This window comes from Aulostomus chinensis, chromosome 9, assembly GCF_037954235.1.
Source record: "Aulostomus chinensis isolate RoL2024-O1b breed Wild chromosome 9, RoL_Achi_v1.0, whole genome shotgun sequence".
Taxonomy (NCBI): domain Eukaryota; kingdom Metazoa; phylum Chordata; class Actinopteri; order Syngnathiformes; family Aulostomidae; genus Aulostomus; species Aulostomus chinensis.
This window is the reverse complement of record NC_141328.1, coordinates 23,195,126-23,211,103: the sequence shown is the minus strand read 5'-3', so window position 1 is coordinate 23,211,103 and position 15,978 is coordinate 23,195,126. Positions and strand designations below refer to the sequence as shown.

Sequence of the window (15,978 nt, the reverse complement as noted above, 5' to 3'; positions counted from 1 at the left end):
GATCCTATGGAAGCATCCAGGAACAGAACTCTGATCAGGGGCTGAGAAGAAGCCCACCCTCTCACTCTGAAAGCGCCTGATAAAAATATTTTTCACGATTTGACCCGTTTTAACTCACACACATTGTTGCAACACATAGCAATCCTGACGCCACAATCATTCCGTAAACTGAATCGAGAGAACACTGCAGCGTGCAAAATGCAGTGACCCAAGTCTTCTTCTTCTTTTTCTTTAAATAGGATTTGACAAATCAAGAATTTATATTCATTTTCTGCACAAGTCTGTGCAACTGTGTAACAAAAACACAAACCCAGAGCGATGGACCATTTAATGATCTTCAGAAGTAAGTTAAACAACCATTTATTTTACAGTTTAAAATGTCCTCATGGAGGAACAGCAAAATACACTCAAAATGAAGATTGATCAAAAGACAGTTTTCATATTAATCACCGTTTTAAGTTTTTTTTTTTTCTTGGATTTTCTTCTCATTTGTTTATCAAAAATTATAAGTGCCTTCAACATAACCATAATAGTATTCAGCTTGCAGTCATAGAAATATTTGCACCACAAAACTGACAAGCATGGTTTACTTTCAGCATCGGTTTTGCACGCCTCACCTTCCGTCTTTTTCAGACTGCTTTGTTTTGTTGCACAAAACAAAAATAAGGACCCTGAAGAAAGACAATTATAAAGGGGAAAATACACAAGAGCACAGATTAAGGACATCAGTATTTACAGCTTGGCTCAAGGATACATTAAAGGGGTGGGTGGGTGGGTGGGGAGGGGTGGAGACAGACGATCAACACATCCATTAGCGGCATGATGTCAAGTTCAGGTCACATTCATTGCCTTTATGATTACCCTTCAAGATTTCAAAACAAAGCATGCTAAAGCACATCTGTCATGAGGTCAGCTTATAGGACTTCAGGACACAGTTCATTTATGTAATGTTCAGACAGCAGGGGGCAGTAGAGGACCATGTCAAGGGGAAGGAAAACAGGAGAACCAACAGAAATCACACCCCTACCATACAATGATTCCTTCAACAAAGTAGATGCACTGTCGTAACAGATTTGGATTGATGAACAATACCAAGAAAACAAAAACATGTATCAAGTGTGCCCTCTGAGTGGCAAAATACAAAGTCACATATGAAAATAGGTTCTGATCAGTTTTTTTTTTTCGTTTAAATACATTGTGTATGTTGAGCATTTGCAAAAGACATTTTGGCACAGAATCAATTTAAAAAATATTTTTTGTGAATATCATTCTGGATCCTGCACAGATCCTTCCCATTAGTCCTCTTTTTGCCCCTGCCCAAAGAAAGAAAGAAAGAGAAAAAAAAACATTGAAATTTGATGATCTGTCTTGTAAAATAATTCACTTGGTCTCTCCACATTGTTTCAGTCTTTAAATATTTATAATATTTACAGTTTCACAAATGTCCACAATACCCTTAAGCTTAAAGAAGATGCAAAAAAAAAAAAATAAAAATAAACAAATCAAATCTTCTTTAAAGTCCCCTGTTGAGGCATTGAGTGTAAACTATACAACTCTTAACGTTCCCCTCTCGGGTTCCTGGGGCAGGGAACACTTCGGGATGGGGAAACGAGTCTGGAAATGAAGTAGAAGTTGGCCGATGTTGAAGGAGCAAAAGCAGTATGACTGATCAGGCTGAAATGATTCTTGATCATTTTCCAGGCAATTCTTTTCCTTTATCTTGCAAAAGCGTGGCTGATCATGAGTTATTCCATAACACGCATCATATTATACTCGAGTCTGTACAGTTCAAAATGTTTTCCTTAACATAGTGCAATGATTTATCACATTGTTTCCCCCGGAAAAACAAAAACAAAAAACAAAAACAAAAACAAAAACACAATCACTTTTAGGAAGGTAAAAAATATCCGAAAGGAAAGTCTTGATCCATAGCTTTATGGATGCTATGAAGAAGAGAAGGTTATGCACAACACCTCCAAAAAAAAAATGGCAAAATTAAATGAGCGAATGGTCATCAAAAATCCTGTGTGACCTTTCTTATCCTCTCCGCAAAAGGTAATGTTTTTGGAATCCAATGTCATTGGGTGACTTAAGGACTCGGTGAAGTGAAGGAGAAAAGTTGATTAAATGCTAATTCAGATTTTCAAAATAGTCTAACTCATAAAAATATGAGGCAATTCCAGTTTATAAAACTGGACAAGTCTAAGAGGGCTGGTGTTAGCTTTGTTCAGGAAAAGATGGAGGTAATTAAACAGAGGCTATGACAATCATGAGGTGAGGGGAAATGCTGGAGATGCTGTTGAGAAGATCCGGGGCCAGGCGCAAAAGGTGGCTCTCCGAGAATTCACATGGTGGGAAAATCTGCACCACATAGGCTGGCTGAAAATGCAGAAATTGAAAATATGAAGAGGGAGGGAGGGAACACAAGACAAATTCCAAATGAAATGTCAAACACAAAAAGTCACCACAGACCTGATTGGAGCCAGGATTGGGCACATTGATGATGCCAGCTGCTTGTTTGGCTTGCAGATATGTGATGAAGCCACTTTTCAGAGCTTGGGTTTGACCGAGGACATCGTCCTGGTCTCGACCACAGGGTAGAGCCAATAGCAAACAGTAGTCATTCTCCACCTGTCGAGAGAGATATTTCTTCATTATAAGTTTTGTATGATATCATGGAATCAAAGTATTTGCTTTGTCCCTCAATTAATTCGTCTTGCTGAATGTTTTTTTTTCGCAGAAATTTTAGAACCCCCTTTTCAAAAGTCATACACAATACTCACAGTCATTCTACGTGCCACACTGTCTAATTGGGAAGCTTCAAGTCTCATCCTCTGAACAATACGAAGAAGAGGACCTCCATCTGGGGGCGGCAGGGATCGCTGGGCCAGAATGGTGTTGCCAGAAACAAAATGTAGCTGAACAGCAGCCTGGTCGTTCTTGAGTGCCAAGAGGCCTTGCCATACAATAGGATATTTCTGCACAAAGACAACAGAGGAGGGCCTTTAAACATGCTGTCATCTTGGATTTACTTTGGAAAAGGTATTCTATGTACAGTGTTGTGTAATGCTTCTTGTCACTGTGGTTCTACCGTCAGAAGCTGCACCGTGTCAATGGAGCGATGTCCTGAATGTTCCAGCTTGGTGTCAGATCGTGGCTGCAGTGAACTTGATGAGGGTCCTGCTGGTAGAGGTGTTGGCAAAAAGGCTGTAGGGCCTTTCTGTAGCGGTACATCAGGCTTGTGGGTGAGACCCATTGAAGACTGGTATGAGGGTGACACTCTATCCCCTGGTATTCGGGGCATGTGTGAGAGATCTGAAGCGGGAGCATGGCGAAGATGTGAACTCTCAAGCTTGGGATCACTTCCTCCCACATGAGAGTGAGACATTTTACCCCTGTGACCCATATCGGACTCAGCAGGAACCTGATTAAGAGAATAGATTTCAAATTTACAGAGTTATATGACGTTGCTGACTTAAAAATGCAATAACATACAAATACTTGTGCAAAGTTACAGAAAAAAGGCATTTCAAGTCACCTGTGAAGATGTAATCCCCTGGTTAGCCAAGTTGTGTCCCGATGAAGGATGTCCGGAAAACTGGGATGGGAAGCCCCTCATATCACGATAAACAGGAAAGGAGCCTGAACCTCCTGGATGCATCAGCGGAACCCCGTGAGTATGAGGAGACACCATGACCGGACTGGATGCGTGGACCCCCCTGATTCTACTTTCATTGGCAGGTGGGTGTATCAGCTTTCCTTCCAATGGTTTGAGCGATTCTTTTGCTAAAGGGTCCAAGCTCTTCCTCACTATAGGACTCTTTGAAGGCCCAGAGATGTTGCTTGAAGTAATTCCCGTCTCTGAGGTGCGTGAGAGTCTTGTCTCGACGGAGGCTTGCTCTCCCAGTTGCTGGTGCGTGAGAATGCGCTGGTGCATATCTCTGTACTGGTCCATGCGTATGCTTGGGTGAAGTCCTCGGTGGTCACTGTGAATCAGCATTACATCTGATTGGAGCTGTGGCACTGAGGGTCTACAAAGAGCTTGGTTAAAGTGTCTGGTGTCTTCTTCAGTGACACTACTGCCCCCACCCACTGACACTGACCCTTGTGGACTTAAATGAGACTGCCGCACCATATCTCTGATTACATTGGGCTGTGGTGTGTTTGAGCGCTGGGCTGAGCCTGGGAGGGGAGAGGAAATGGTCTCCCCTCGCCTTCCATAACTTATCCCAGACATCGGCGGTGTGTTCATCCTGGCCTCATGAGCCATAGACTGAGTGACACTGTGAGGTTGAATTATGACAGAGGATTGTTCTGAGTGTGGGTGATGCATAGTAGAATGATATGTAGATATTGAAGGCATGCCATGACCCAGAACAACAGAGGTTCCGATAGGTGAACTGCTTGGAGTACAGGTTTTGACAAAGGGTGAGGGGGAGTGAACAGCTGTTTGTGGGGACTGTGGGTCTTGTTTTAGGTGTAGAGTTGAACGATCACTTGCAATGCCTGGGCTTGGGCTCATGCGTGTTCCAGATAGTGATGAATGGTGTGGACTCATGACTGGGCTCAGGTTTGAGTGCTGAACAGCTTTGCCAATATCCATCTTTTTTGGCTCTGTTCCCAATCCTCTTTTCCCATGCTGCTGCTGTATGGCAGTTTGGTTATACATTGAGACTTGAGAAGAGCTAACTGGCTGTTGGAACATTTTAACCACACTGCCCTGGGCTGTTGTATGATACAACACTTCAGATTTGTCAGCTCCAAGACTCTCCTGCTTAATACTGGAGATGACAGGTTGAGAGTTATAGGACTGGCTGGTCAAAAGAACTCCTGTATGCCCATAAGCAGAAGGACTGGGGATAACTTTTGGGTTGGGTGACTGGGATGATGTGATGACTGGGTCTTGCTTTATCTGAGATTTGGACACAGATTGCTGAAATTCTATGTCTCCAGCACTGGCTTGAGGGATTTGACTAATTTTTGCCCTCATTCTGTGAGGTCCTTCGGTTTTCTGACCCGAATAACTCAGAACAACAACACCCTCTGATGTATTAACTCTTAGGCCAGGACTGGAGCCTGTATTGTAGGGAGTGGTCTCAACAACAGAGCGCCCTCTAGTTACATCTTCCACGATGTCCATGCCATGGTAACGACTATTCTCATTAGAGTTTGATCTAAATTTTTGCTTGGGAATAGAAAGACCAATGCTTCGGTTGCTTAGGGAAATTCGAGGCGTTTCCTCTGTATCATATGGTATTGGAATTCGACTTATCACTGAGGTAGTTGGAGATATAACTGTATGCTGGGTCTTCTCTCCACAGTTCTGTTGGGACTCTGTCAGTGGAGAGGGTTTATGGTGTATGGACTGAGGTGGTAAGGATGGTAAAGATGTTCTCTCTTCCGGGTGTAACAGTCTTGAACCCACTGTATCAGACAGATTTTCATTCTCTGACATTCGTGTCGAATCTGACAGGGCAGATGTCACCAAAGTGGTAGGTATAGAATTGCTATTTGATGCAGACACATATTTAGGTTCCATTAAGATTTTTCTTAATGTACTAGAACTAGGGTCAATGTCAGAGGCCTTGGTATCAGGAGGCATTGGGGGATTTATTGAAGAGGTTCCAAGTGCAGTTGATGCTGGAACAGTTGGCGTTACCACTGTGACTTGGCATGGAGGAGCAACATAAATTCTACTTTCTTCCGATCGCGGAGGCCAGTCAGGTGAAAGTGGCATTTTGGCCGGTCTCAAGATGGGTGCACTAAACTGGGACACAGGGTGAAGACGAGCAGGAACAGGGGCAAGACAAGGAGTAGATGGTTCTGCTGCTTGCAGATGCTTTTTACAACTGGGGGTGTTCCCCACGCCTGAATGAAAGGCAGATTCCTTGGGTACAGGTTGCTCCACTTCAGGCTGTTCTGCCTCTTTGGGCGTGTCTACAGTTATGGCACTTGTGACGTCACGCCTACATGTTGCAACAGCAGTGACCACAGAGGCCACGGCAGTGGCCCCAGTTGTAACAGCAGCTGCTTTTGTATTTATGGTTTCTGGGTCCTCTGGGATTGACTCAGGTAACTTAACTGGAGAGGGCTCTGGTTGTGCCACCTCTTCAACAATATCCCCTTTCTTGTTAGCCGCACCTTTACGACTTCTTGGCTTTTTTGGGGTTTTGGCTCTAACTTTTCCCGTTCTCTTGGGTGTCTGCAGTATGGGTGTATGTTCAGCTACCTTTGATTCTGCTATCAGCCCCTTTGTGCTGGGTGTCAGAGGACCATCATCTGAGTCTGTGGCAATAACACTGTTGATCACCATCTGTGTTTCAGGTTCCACAATCTCATTGGTGGAGGAATTTATCAGGGAATCAGGGGTAGGAATAAGAGCAGTGTAACTAGGAGGAGCTGTGAATCCATCTGCATCTGCACATGTCTCTTCAGCTGTGATAGAATCAATAGCAGCTGCAAGTTCCGTTTCACTTGCCGGATTAGCTCGCTTTTCCTCCTCAACTTCGCCTTCTGGTTCCACGACTACAGGAGGCAATGTGGTAGGTTGTCCTGAAGGTGGTTCCTTATAGGGCCGAGGAGGTTGTTCAACAGTTAGTTTGGCAATATTTTCAACTGCCTGCTCTAGTTCCATTTGACGTGCTAAGAGAGCAGCAGCAGGATCAGCAGGAATTTCAGGTTCAGATAGGGAATCTTCCTTTTCTTGTGCATCAAGCTCTGTTGAGTCTTTCGGAAAACTTATCTTTGTTTCCTCATTCTCTTGTACCACTGTCTTGGTTTTTGTGATACTAGGAGCGTCGAACGACTCAGGCTCATCAGAACGAAGTAAACCTTTTACATCATCAACACTTACACGGATCTCCAGATTTCTTAAACTGTGGGATTTGTCTTCAGTAACCTGCTTGGTATTTCGTTTAAACCTCTGTGTTTTCATTTTAACACTTTTTTCAGGCGATTTCCTCTCGGGGGAGCTTGTATCCATCTTTTCAGAATCCCCTTCAGTAGACTTCTTCCTGCCAGAATCTTTCAAGTCTTTTTCCTTTCTGTGGATTGATGGGTTTTCAGTGTTTTCTGGTAACTTTCCAGAAAGTTCAGAATCAGCTTTATGTTGAAGTTCTGACTCATCGGGACTTGCGATGTCAGCTAGTTCAGCTAGCACTGTAGTGCTCCCAGACTGTTTCTCTATTTTATTAGCCTTCTTGTTAACTGGAGCAGCAGGTGTCAGTTGTGCTTGCTGCACTTTCTGCATGCGGGGGGAACGCCATCCCTCTGAGGTTTTCACTTCAGCCGTGTTTGTGGTTTCTCTGACCTCTGTTTTGACTTCCATTATTTTCTGCTGATCTCCTTTTGCTGGTGATACATCCTCACTTCGTTTGATACCTCTTTTAGGTGGACGACCTCGTCTGGCATTTGTAGGTGGGATTGGAACATCTTGCTGTATCGGTTCTTTATCAGTGGCCCGTTTACGCATGGAACGTGATGGCTCCGCTACTTCTTTGCCAGCCCGGTCTCCTTCACGTAGCTTGGCATATACTGATCTTACATTCGTACGACGGGTTCTGCCATGGATCAAACTTGACTCCAGGTTTTGTTCAGAATCTGATGCAATAATTGGGGACTTTGATGTGGTTTTAGACTCAACTGATGTTTTCGGTACTTCTGCTCGAGGAGATGAGCTCCTTTTGAGTTTCTCTCTGTCAATACGTTCACTCTTTCGCGTTGCAGGTTTCTTTGTGGCCACAATTTGGGAAGACTGTGAGGCGCGTAATACTGACAATGGTTTTGCCCTCTTACTCCTGGGCTGTCTGCGGTTTGTTAATGGTTTGATTTCAACCTCTAGCTCTGGCATACATGCATCACTGTCTGTCTCAGCTTTCTGCGATTCCTCAAAAGCTTTTGTTTCTTGATCTTCTATTTTAGGTTCTGTCTTAATAATATCAGGTTCCTCTTCAATCTTTGTATAGTGGGAGAATTGGAATTCTGCACTCTCCCTCTCAAAATTACTTAGGGAACCACCAGGAGTGGGAGGCTTATCTTCAACAAGATGATTATGTTCCACTACCAAACGATCTTCAACTTTTGATTTGGGTTCAACTACCTCTACTTTTGCTTCTGTTTCATTTTCTGGCTCTGAAAGAACAAGAGGAGGGGTTATGGTTAGCTTAGGAGGAGTTGGTTTCAAGTCTTCCACGGGAAGAGAGTGAGATGGGGATACCTCCAGAGCTGACTCTACTTTAACTTCTTCAAGCAATGATACATGTTGATCTGAGGATGGGGTTAAAACCTCGCTCTTTTCAGGTGGAAACATTTCTTTGGAGCAAGAACCAAATGGGGAAACAGAAAAGGTTAAATGGGGACTTGCTGATTTGTCATCAGCTTTCAGTGCGGGGTCAGATACCTTATCAGGCAGCATATTATCACAATTCTGCATTTCATTGTGTTTAATCTCAACCACTACTGAATCGATTTCAGTGTCAGGTGGGGAATGATCCTTGTCCTTTTGTTGTTGAAGCTCCAAAAACCGACTATGGAATAGCACTTTGGGCTCTTGCGGAACTTCAGCTCCTCCAGATTCAGGCTGTGCCTCAACAACACCTTGATTAGCAAAATGCCTACCGGCACCAATTTCTAAATCTTGATCTTTACGTTCAAGGTGCTGCAAACGTCGGGAATCCTGTTCAAAGATTGAGCTGTGCAAGAAGCGAGAGGCAAAGCGTTCTTGACGTTCTTGGTCCTGAGGTTTAAGTTCCTCCTTTTTATCATGCAACTTTTCATCAGAGTTTGTAGGAATCCTCTTCTTTCTCATATACCAAGATGGAATAGGTCGAGGTGCTAGCTCTACCTTGTCCTTATCTGAACAGCTGTGGGAGGTTGGAAAACGAGAGGGGAGAAAGGACCAGTTATCTTCCCTGGAGGAATACAGTGTCTTGGCTCTTTCAAGGAGTGCTTTTGTGTCAGGGGTTATGGTTTTATCTAACGCAAAAGAATAAAACTTGTTCTTTTCCAAAGAAGCAGAAAGTTTCAGGTCTGTCATCCTGTCATCTCGCTCCCTTAGGATATAAGACAAGGAGCTTTTTGTCTTGGGAGTCATATGTTTATTTTCTCCATCCTCATCTGAATCAGACTGCACTTCTCCAGGTTCCAAATCCTGTCCAAGGCATTTGCGGATGCTTTCACGTTTTGCATGATCACTTGGGAAAGTCATCTCCATTCTTAGTGAATCAGACTTGATCCTTCTTTCCCAACGTTGCATTAAATCCTCATTACAACCAAGCAAAGAAGCCTTAAGCTTTGGGGGCTCTATGTCAGACGGCTGAAAATGTCTCGGTGTCAGGCCTAAACTCTTTTTTAATGACTCTGTGTGTAAAAACTTATCGTCTGTTGTCGGAGAGGATTTTTTGTCTTTGTTTATAACAGACACAGAAATCTGTGTGGTTTCATCTTCCTCAGTTGCATAAAATGCACCAGCAGTTGTCGAGGATGTTATACTTTGATAAATGTCCTCACTAAACTTTTGGGAAGTTGCAAAGTTCCGCTCTCTTTTTGCATTGACTATTTCAAAGTCAAAATTCTCAATTTTCTTTCGTTTACAGGAAGAGAATTCATCATTGGTCATATCCTGATTTTGTTTTCCACCATCACGTATGATATAATCCTTTTCAAATTCTTGTGTCTCAATACAAGGTGGGGCATCATACTTGACAAATTTGTCAAGATCGCAAAGTTTGGGGCGGAGCCATTGATTCTGTTCAGTTTGTTTAGTGCAAATATTAGACAGGTCAATGTGGGCAAACTGTTCTTCATCATCCGAGTCTCTGGACCTCCCTCTCTGTTGTTCATTTTCAGACAAAACCAGTTTCTGTTGCTCTTTTATTTCATCCAAATCTGGGCTACCATCATCAGACAGTTTTGTGAGACTGGAACCATTTTCACTTTTTAAGCCCTCCAAATCCATTTTATGGTAGGGAGAGGCCAAAGGATCGGAAGGATCATCAAGCATCTCCCCTTGGTGTGACCGCTGCTCCAGAGAGAGGCCTACAGGGTTGCTGTCACAGTCTTGCTCATCTTTAGGACTATTAAGTGAAACCATTCGAACATATTTATCCCTGTGATGCTCCTTTTTATGCATCCCTTTCAACAAAAAGTTCTTCTCCAAATCCGTGTCCTTAGAATTGTTCCATAGCCTATGAAGTCCAGATCTAACAAGGTCCTCCTCACCCGATCTCTTCTGTCGATCACTTTTTCCAGAGTCTTCAAAACGTCTTTTCCTTGCAGCTAAACGGTCAATATCCACAGAAATACCACTGTCAAATCCTATTTCAGTCTTTCCATGCTTTTTTGACTTGATTTTAGAATCCTTGTCAATGATTTCCACTAAACTGTGCAAATTTTTCTCTCTGAGCATTTTTCCATGCTTAGAGGTGTCACCTTTTGATGGATCTGTGCGGAATAGAGGGCTCCTCTGGTCAGCTGAAGGTGATGCCAGTCTAGGACTGTCACTCCCAACCCTCAGTATTTGTTTTTCTTGAACAGAATGACCAATAAGTTTTCCTTCTTTTTCTTTGACACGCGTTAACTGCACCACACAAGGCGGAAGGTCTAACCTTCCTTTGCTCAAGCTTTCCTTTGGAATTTTATTATTTTTACTCCTAAGGACAGACTCAGGGGTAACATCTCTGTCAAGTTCAGGCTCTGCCTCACATGCTTGGGTTAGAGGTGATGCAACTTTGAGCTTCTTCAGCCTCTGTTTTTCACTTTTGTCCTTTTCCCCTCGATCTTTACGCCCCACCCGCTTCTCCTTTTCAACCAAATTTCCTCGGTCAACCTCAAAAACACGATCCTTTTCCAGTTTTTCAGATTTGTTATACCTTTCTGTGCGTGCCTTTTCAAGCTTTTCAAATCTGGGTGGTGAGATTGAGCTGCAGCTACCACTTCTTTCAGAAGATCGACAACAAATTCTGCGGTCTGAGTCACTTGGTATCCTTTCAGAGAGCGAAGGAGATGCAGTGGGGCTTGCGGGACGACGAGTGGCGATGTGAGATGGGCTTTGACTACGCTCAATGGTCCTCCTCCCATGATCGCGTCCCCGATCTGTTTCAAAGCGCTCCCTCTCCCTTTCACGTTCGCGTTGCAAATAGCTATATTTGCGAATGTCCTGCTCATACGGGTCAGCTCTGTATTCCCGATACTCCCTGGGGTCTTCAAAGTATTGTGGATCATAGTAATCTCCCTGATATGGGTCCCATTCCGCGTAGAACTCTCTATTTCTGGTGGGGTATTTTCGACGTGGATCTTCAGTATAAGTTCCTGATGTTCGTACATTCTCATAATATTGTCTTTCTGCTTGAAACTCGTATTGAGTGCGTCGATCATCCCTACAAAAAAAAATTTTTAAAGAAGAAAATGTGAGCTGTAATTTAATAATAATTCAAACAGTTTGGTATAAGACATGTTGAGGTAAAATTATTATATGCTAAGCAACACCCACCTTCTTTCAGAGACAATGTCATAAAAATCTCGTATATCCTGACCAGATGCTTGCATTGAACGATAGAAAGCCATCTGACTTTCCTGATTGGCAAAATCCACCTGAAAAATACAGAATGGTAAATTGCATTTCTTACTACCAGTCAGACACTAAAATCATAAAACTATGGAGCAAAGCCTGGTTTCATTTACTTTTATTTTACTGCCCCCTATCTTCCATCCCTTTGTGTCTTTCACGGCAGCTTGTGCATACTCAACGTTGTTATACAGGATAAGGGCCATTCCTTTCATTCTGTCAAATACAACCTGCGGAAAACAGAGAAAATAAGAGTCCCAGGGTGCCAGAAAGTAAACAATGGGCAAGTACAAGAGGGAAAATAGACTTACCTTGACAACATGACCATAGCGGCAGAAATGACGGGTAAGAAACTGCTCTGTTGTGTTTGATGCTAATCCATCCAACCAAACACAAGTGGTAGGCATACTCTTTCCAAACCCCAGCTGGAAAAAAGCAGGATACGTGTCAGGTTATATAATCTAACTTCAAACAACTACACGATACATGCTCAGAGGCAATATTTCTTTCGAAGCATGAATGCCTTTACATGCAGTAATTTTTGAATCAAATGTACACAATAATTCTCACCTTTAGTCTGTTGTTACCAAGGTACTCCCCATCCATCTTCTTTATGGCTTTACAGACGCTTGCAATGTCGCAGTACTGTAGAAAGGCATACTGTGGGGCTCCATTCACTTTCTTGATGTCAATATCCTTTTGGGGTGTAATAAATCAAAAATGAGCTTGAAGTAGGTATGCTCATTTCAGGATCCGATTTTCAAAACACAAGAATATCAGCCTACCACTATATCTCCAAAACGCTGAAAGATGTTGAGCAGGTCATGGTAAGTGGTGGTCTTCTCCAGGTTTCCGATAAATAAAGTCCGTGTGGCCTTTGGATGAAACTCGTCTATCCTTTCATCCAAGGGACGGAACTCATTCTCACTTTCTGTCTCTGAAAAATAAGCGTTCATTATCAGCTTGTGAATTTCATGATCATGTTTTTGCTACCATAGAGTCAAAGGTCAGAACATACCAGGTCCATTCCAGGCTGTGACATCGATTTGCATTCCAAAAAAAAGCTTCCCCTTTGATGCTCCAAGGGCTTTTTCTTGGTCTTCTTGCTGCCGGAAAAAGACAAGTCCGTAGCGCTCCTCCGAAGCTCCGTGGATTTGTACAGATGTGACCTTTCCATGTTTTTTAAATTCATGAAACAGACCATCCTTGAGACTTGTATCTGTAGGAAACAGATCGAATGTTTCATGAGTCACGCATACTAAAATGACTTAAACTTGACATTAATATAAAATAACCAATTAGTAGTAAATTTCCTGTCAGTATTTGAGACACTTGCAGGAACAAAATACATCATTATTCCTTTTCTCAGATGCATATAATAGCTTACCTGTAGAGCGCACAGGAAGATTTTGGACCTTGATACCAAAACTTTTACGTGGTTCATCCTTATCAAGAGAGGACAGAGGAAGAGCTGAGGGTGCCGGAACGGCAGCAGACTGCACTGAACGTGCCGGGGAGTCATCACTTGAACTACTGCTGGAATCACTGTTGCAAAAAAGTAATATGGGATGTTAGACAGTGTTGCAAGCCTCACAGTTTTAACACTAAGCATCATCATTAAATTAAAAAAAAAAAAAGTTCTTTTGTGTTACTGTGTGTATTTGCCTATGGATGAAATACTATGAAACCCTGTTGCACTCAAAATCGTTTGTCCTTGTGTTACATCATTTGTAAGGGAATTCCTTTGGCATTTGCCTCCCCACAGAGCCTAGTGGCCCCCATTAGACCTGTCCAGGGTGCACACCGCCTCTTGTCGCTGTGCAGGATAAGCACATGAATGAATGGATGATGGATTACCAGTTTAAACATGCTGTGTTGTGCCTGAGATGGACAAACAACAGGCCAAAGCCCACCCAGCTCACCTCCACTTGGGTTATGCTGACATCTCATGGTAAACCACCTTTTCACCCTCAAATGTATGTTGTTAGATTTAACTCACATCTGTGCTGGCGACCAAAGAGGGAAAAAAAAAAGATACTTTCCAAAAAAAACAAAACAAAACCTCTGTTCAGTTCTCTGTACTTTTGTAGCTTTTACAAACACACACACCTTTGTGGTTTTAAAGGTTAGTTCTCTTCTGCATCCCGGTTTGTTCAACACAGAATGTGGTTTATTTAAATGTTCCATGTTCTCCACCAGTTGTGCACCAGTCATTTTGAGTCATGTTTTAATTTCAGGGCCGTTGTTGCATTATTTTTTATGGAGATGTAGCCTGAGTGGACGGATGAATGCACACTGGTAAGTCACGTTACAATGGAGACATTTTGAGTCCAGTAGTTAAATATTTAACACTAGAAATATTCCGTGTTTTGTTTGTTTGCTTTGAGTGAGTGACTGAATGTCATGTAGACAATACGAATCCTTGCAATCTTACCCTTTTCTTTGTGTGTGCATGGAGTGGGGGGGGGGGGGATCAAAGCAGAAAAAAAAATCAAAGCACAGTACTGGCTTAAAAATATCTTGAGGGAATTTTTAAGAATGAAATAATTTACAAGTTTATCTAAATATGATCCTGAATTAGTGCAAATTGCTATTCATGCTGCACTCTACAATCCGCAAACGTCCATCTACTAGGAAATGATTCATAGACTAGATAAAATATTCTGAAGGCCATATGTTAAAAATAAGCAGCTGTAACTGTAGTGCAAGGAATGCTGAAATATTGTGCACACATTTCAGGTTTAATATGCAGTGCATAAAACATATGCAGCCCAGAGTGAGTGAGTCGTTATGAAGCTAAGGAAAAGATCCGTTTCTCCCAAATCATTATTTATATGGTGCATCTGGCTGTAAGTATAAAAAAAAAAAAAAGGATTTTCAAATTAGTGTTAAATTCATGGCAGCCTCATGCGTCTTTTTTTCTCCGACCATTCCCATGCCTGTCTCTGTTTTCGAGGCTCACTGCTTTTTTTTTTGCTTTTTTTTTTTTTCCTTTCTCACTTTCTCCTCCTGGGCTCAGACACTCCCGGAAGTGCTGCTGACGGAGGCTGGCCTGTGGGAGTGGGCAGGCAGCCAGCACTGGCCAGAAATTTCCAGTTCCAACTGGATCTCACGGAGGGGGGGGGGGGGCATTACCCATACACAGAGGTAGGCAGTGAGAAAAATATACCAGCCGTCTCCTGAAATTCCTCACATAGCACTACCTCGTCAGACCACATGTGTCGCTCCATGTTCAGAGCTGTGCACTCTGATGTGATGCAGTCAAACACAACAATAGTCAACTTGAGGGGGGTGAGGTAAGAGTGTGTGTGTGTGTGTGTGTGTGTGTGTTGAGGGGGTAGTGATCCTATGATAAAACAAGCCGATGGTCTCTCCTTTGCATTTGATCGTTTTAGACTTGTGTCACCGATGCTTTCTTTATACGATCGTGTCTCATCAACAATCCAAACCAACAAAAAAGCACCAGCACTTCAAAAATACGATCTTTACAATCCATGTACAAGAAGCAAAACACAAAAATGCTCAAATGCAAAACAGCAGAGACTGATGGACATATGGTGGCAGAATTAAAAACACACTAATAACACACTGGCATCTTATCCTCATATCTTCCTAACTCTTCAGGGCCATCCCACGTTTCCAAATGTTTTAATTTAACTTAATTAAGTTTGACCAATGGCAATAAATCAGATCTTCATAACAAAAACAATCACATGCTCTGACTCAGCATTCGCCTCCTCAGCCGGAAAAAAAAAAAAAACTCCTAAAAGCAACTTTGTCATCTGAAGGTTTCACTAGCGGTCACAAAAACAAGGGCACGAACAATTAAGGAATGAATTAATTCATGTATTAACTTTCAGCGTGCGAATCTTTGCACAGCTTGTGTTGTACTGCTGAGTTCCTTCATTTGACCTCATCATATTGCAGCTGACAGAGACCGTAAAATGCAATTTGTATGTGATGTTCTCTTTAAATTAGTGCCCTTTTACGGAATGCTTTAAAACCTCAGGATGATGGAGGGAGGAAATCACAGACATAAATCTTCTCTGTCATACAGCGCCCTTGCAAACATTTCTGAGCATGCGGACACTTGCATGCAGTTTGTGTCGCATGCTGGGTGGAGTATGTTTGAATAAAATAAAAAAAATAAAAAAAGAAGAAGCCTATTGTCGCAGCAGTTATTCCTGACAAGGCTCTCACAATGGAAGCGATGTCTGTCCATATTGTACGGCATGTTGTGAATTTTCTACAACGGTTTTTATTACTGCAACAAATGAGCAGTTGTCCCGGTGAACCATCTGCATCTCCATCTGCAACAGTTTAGCTGTAAAACCCACGAAGGCTTTTAAATGTTATCATTGTCCTTGAATAAAACATTCTCACATTGAAGCAGCTGAAGAAACACACATAATGAA

At 42.5% G+C, this 15,978-nt stretch overlaps 1 protein-coding gene and 1 long non-coding RNA gene across 3 annotated transcripts in view; one reads left to right on the top strand and one right to left on the bottom strand.

Annotated features, from left to right (window-relative positions):
* Window positions 1–313: 313 nt before the first annotated feature.
* The window catches only part of spen (spen family transcriptional repressor), a 27,503-nt gene continuing 11,838 nt past the window's right edge, over window positions 314–15,978 (bottom strand). For both annotated transcript variants that reach the window (XM_086214336.1, XM_086214337.1), the window contains 12 exons: window positions 12,951–13,108; window positions 12,582–12,782; window positions 12,349–12,500; window positions 12,134–12,259; window positions 11,875–11,988; window positions 11,680–11,793; window positions 11,489–11,589; window positions 3,539–11,375; window positions 3,092–3,424; window positions 2,784–2,978; window positions 2,473–2,631; window positions 314–2,379 (listed from right to left, as the gene is read on the bottom strand). In XM_086214336.1, the coding sequence (XP_086070462.1) occupies window positions 2,248–2,379; window positions 2,473–2,631; window positions 2,784–2,978; window positions 3,092–3,424; window positions 3,539–11,375; window positions 11,489–11,589; window positions 11,680–11,793; window positions 11,875–11,988; window positions 12,134–12,259; window positions 12,349–12,500; window positions 12,582–12,782; window positions 12,951–13,108 (9,622 nt within the window). In that variant the 3' untranslated portion in view covers window positions 314–2,247. The remainder of the gene's footprint in view (window positions 2,380–2,472; window positions 2,632–2,783; window positions 2,979–3,091; window positions 3,425–3,538; window positions 11,376–11,488; window positions 11,590–11,679; window positions 11,794–11,874; window positions 11,989–12,133; window positions 12,260–12,348; window positions 12,501–12,581; window positions 12,783–12,950; window positions 13,109–15,978) is intronic.
* On the top strand, window positions 13,188–14,711 carry LOC147256398 (uncharacterized). The gene is made up of 3 exons (XR_015117918.1): window positions 13,188–13,514; window positions 13,801–13,861; window positions 14,583–14,711. It is a non-coding gene; the product is annotated as an uncharacterized LOC147256398 (long non-coding RNA).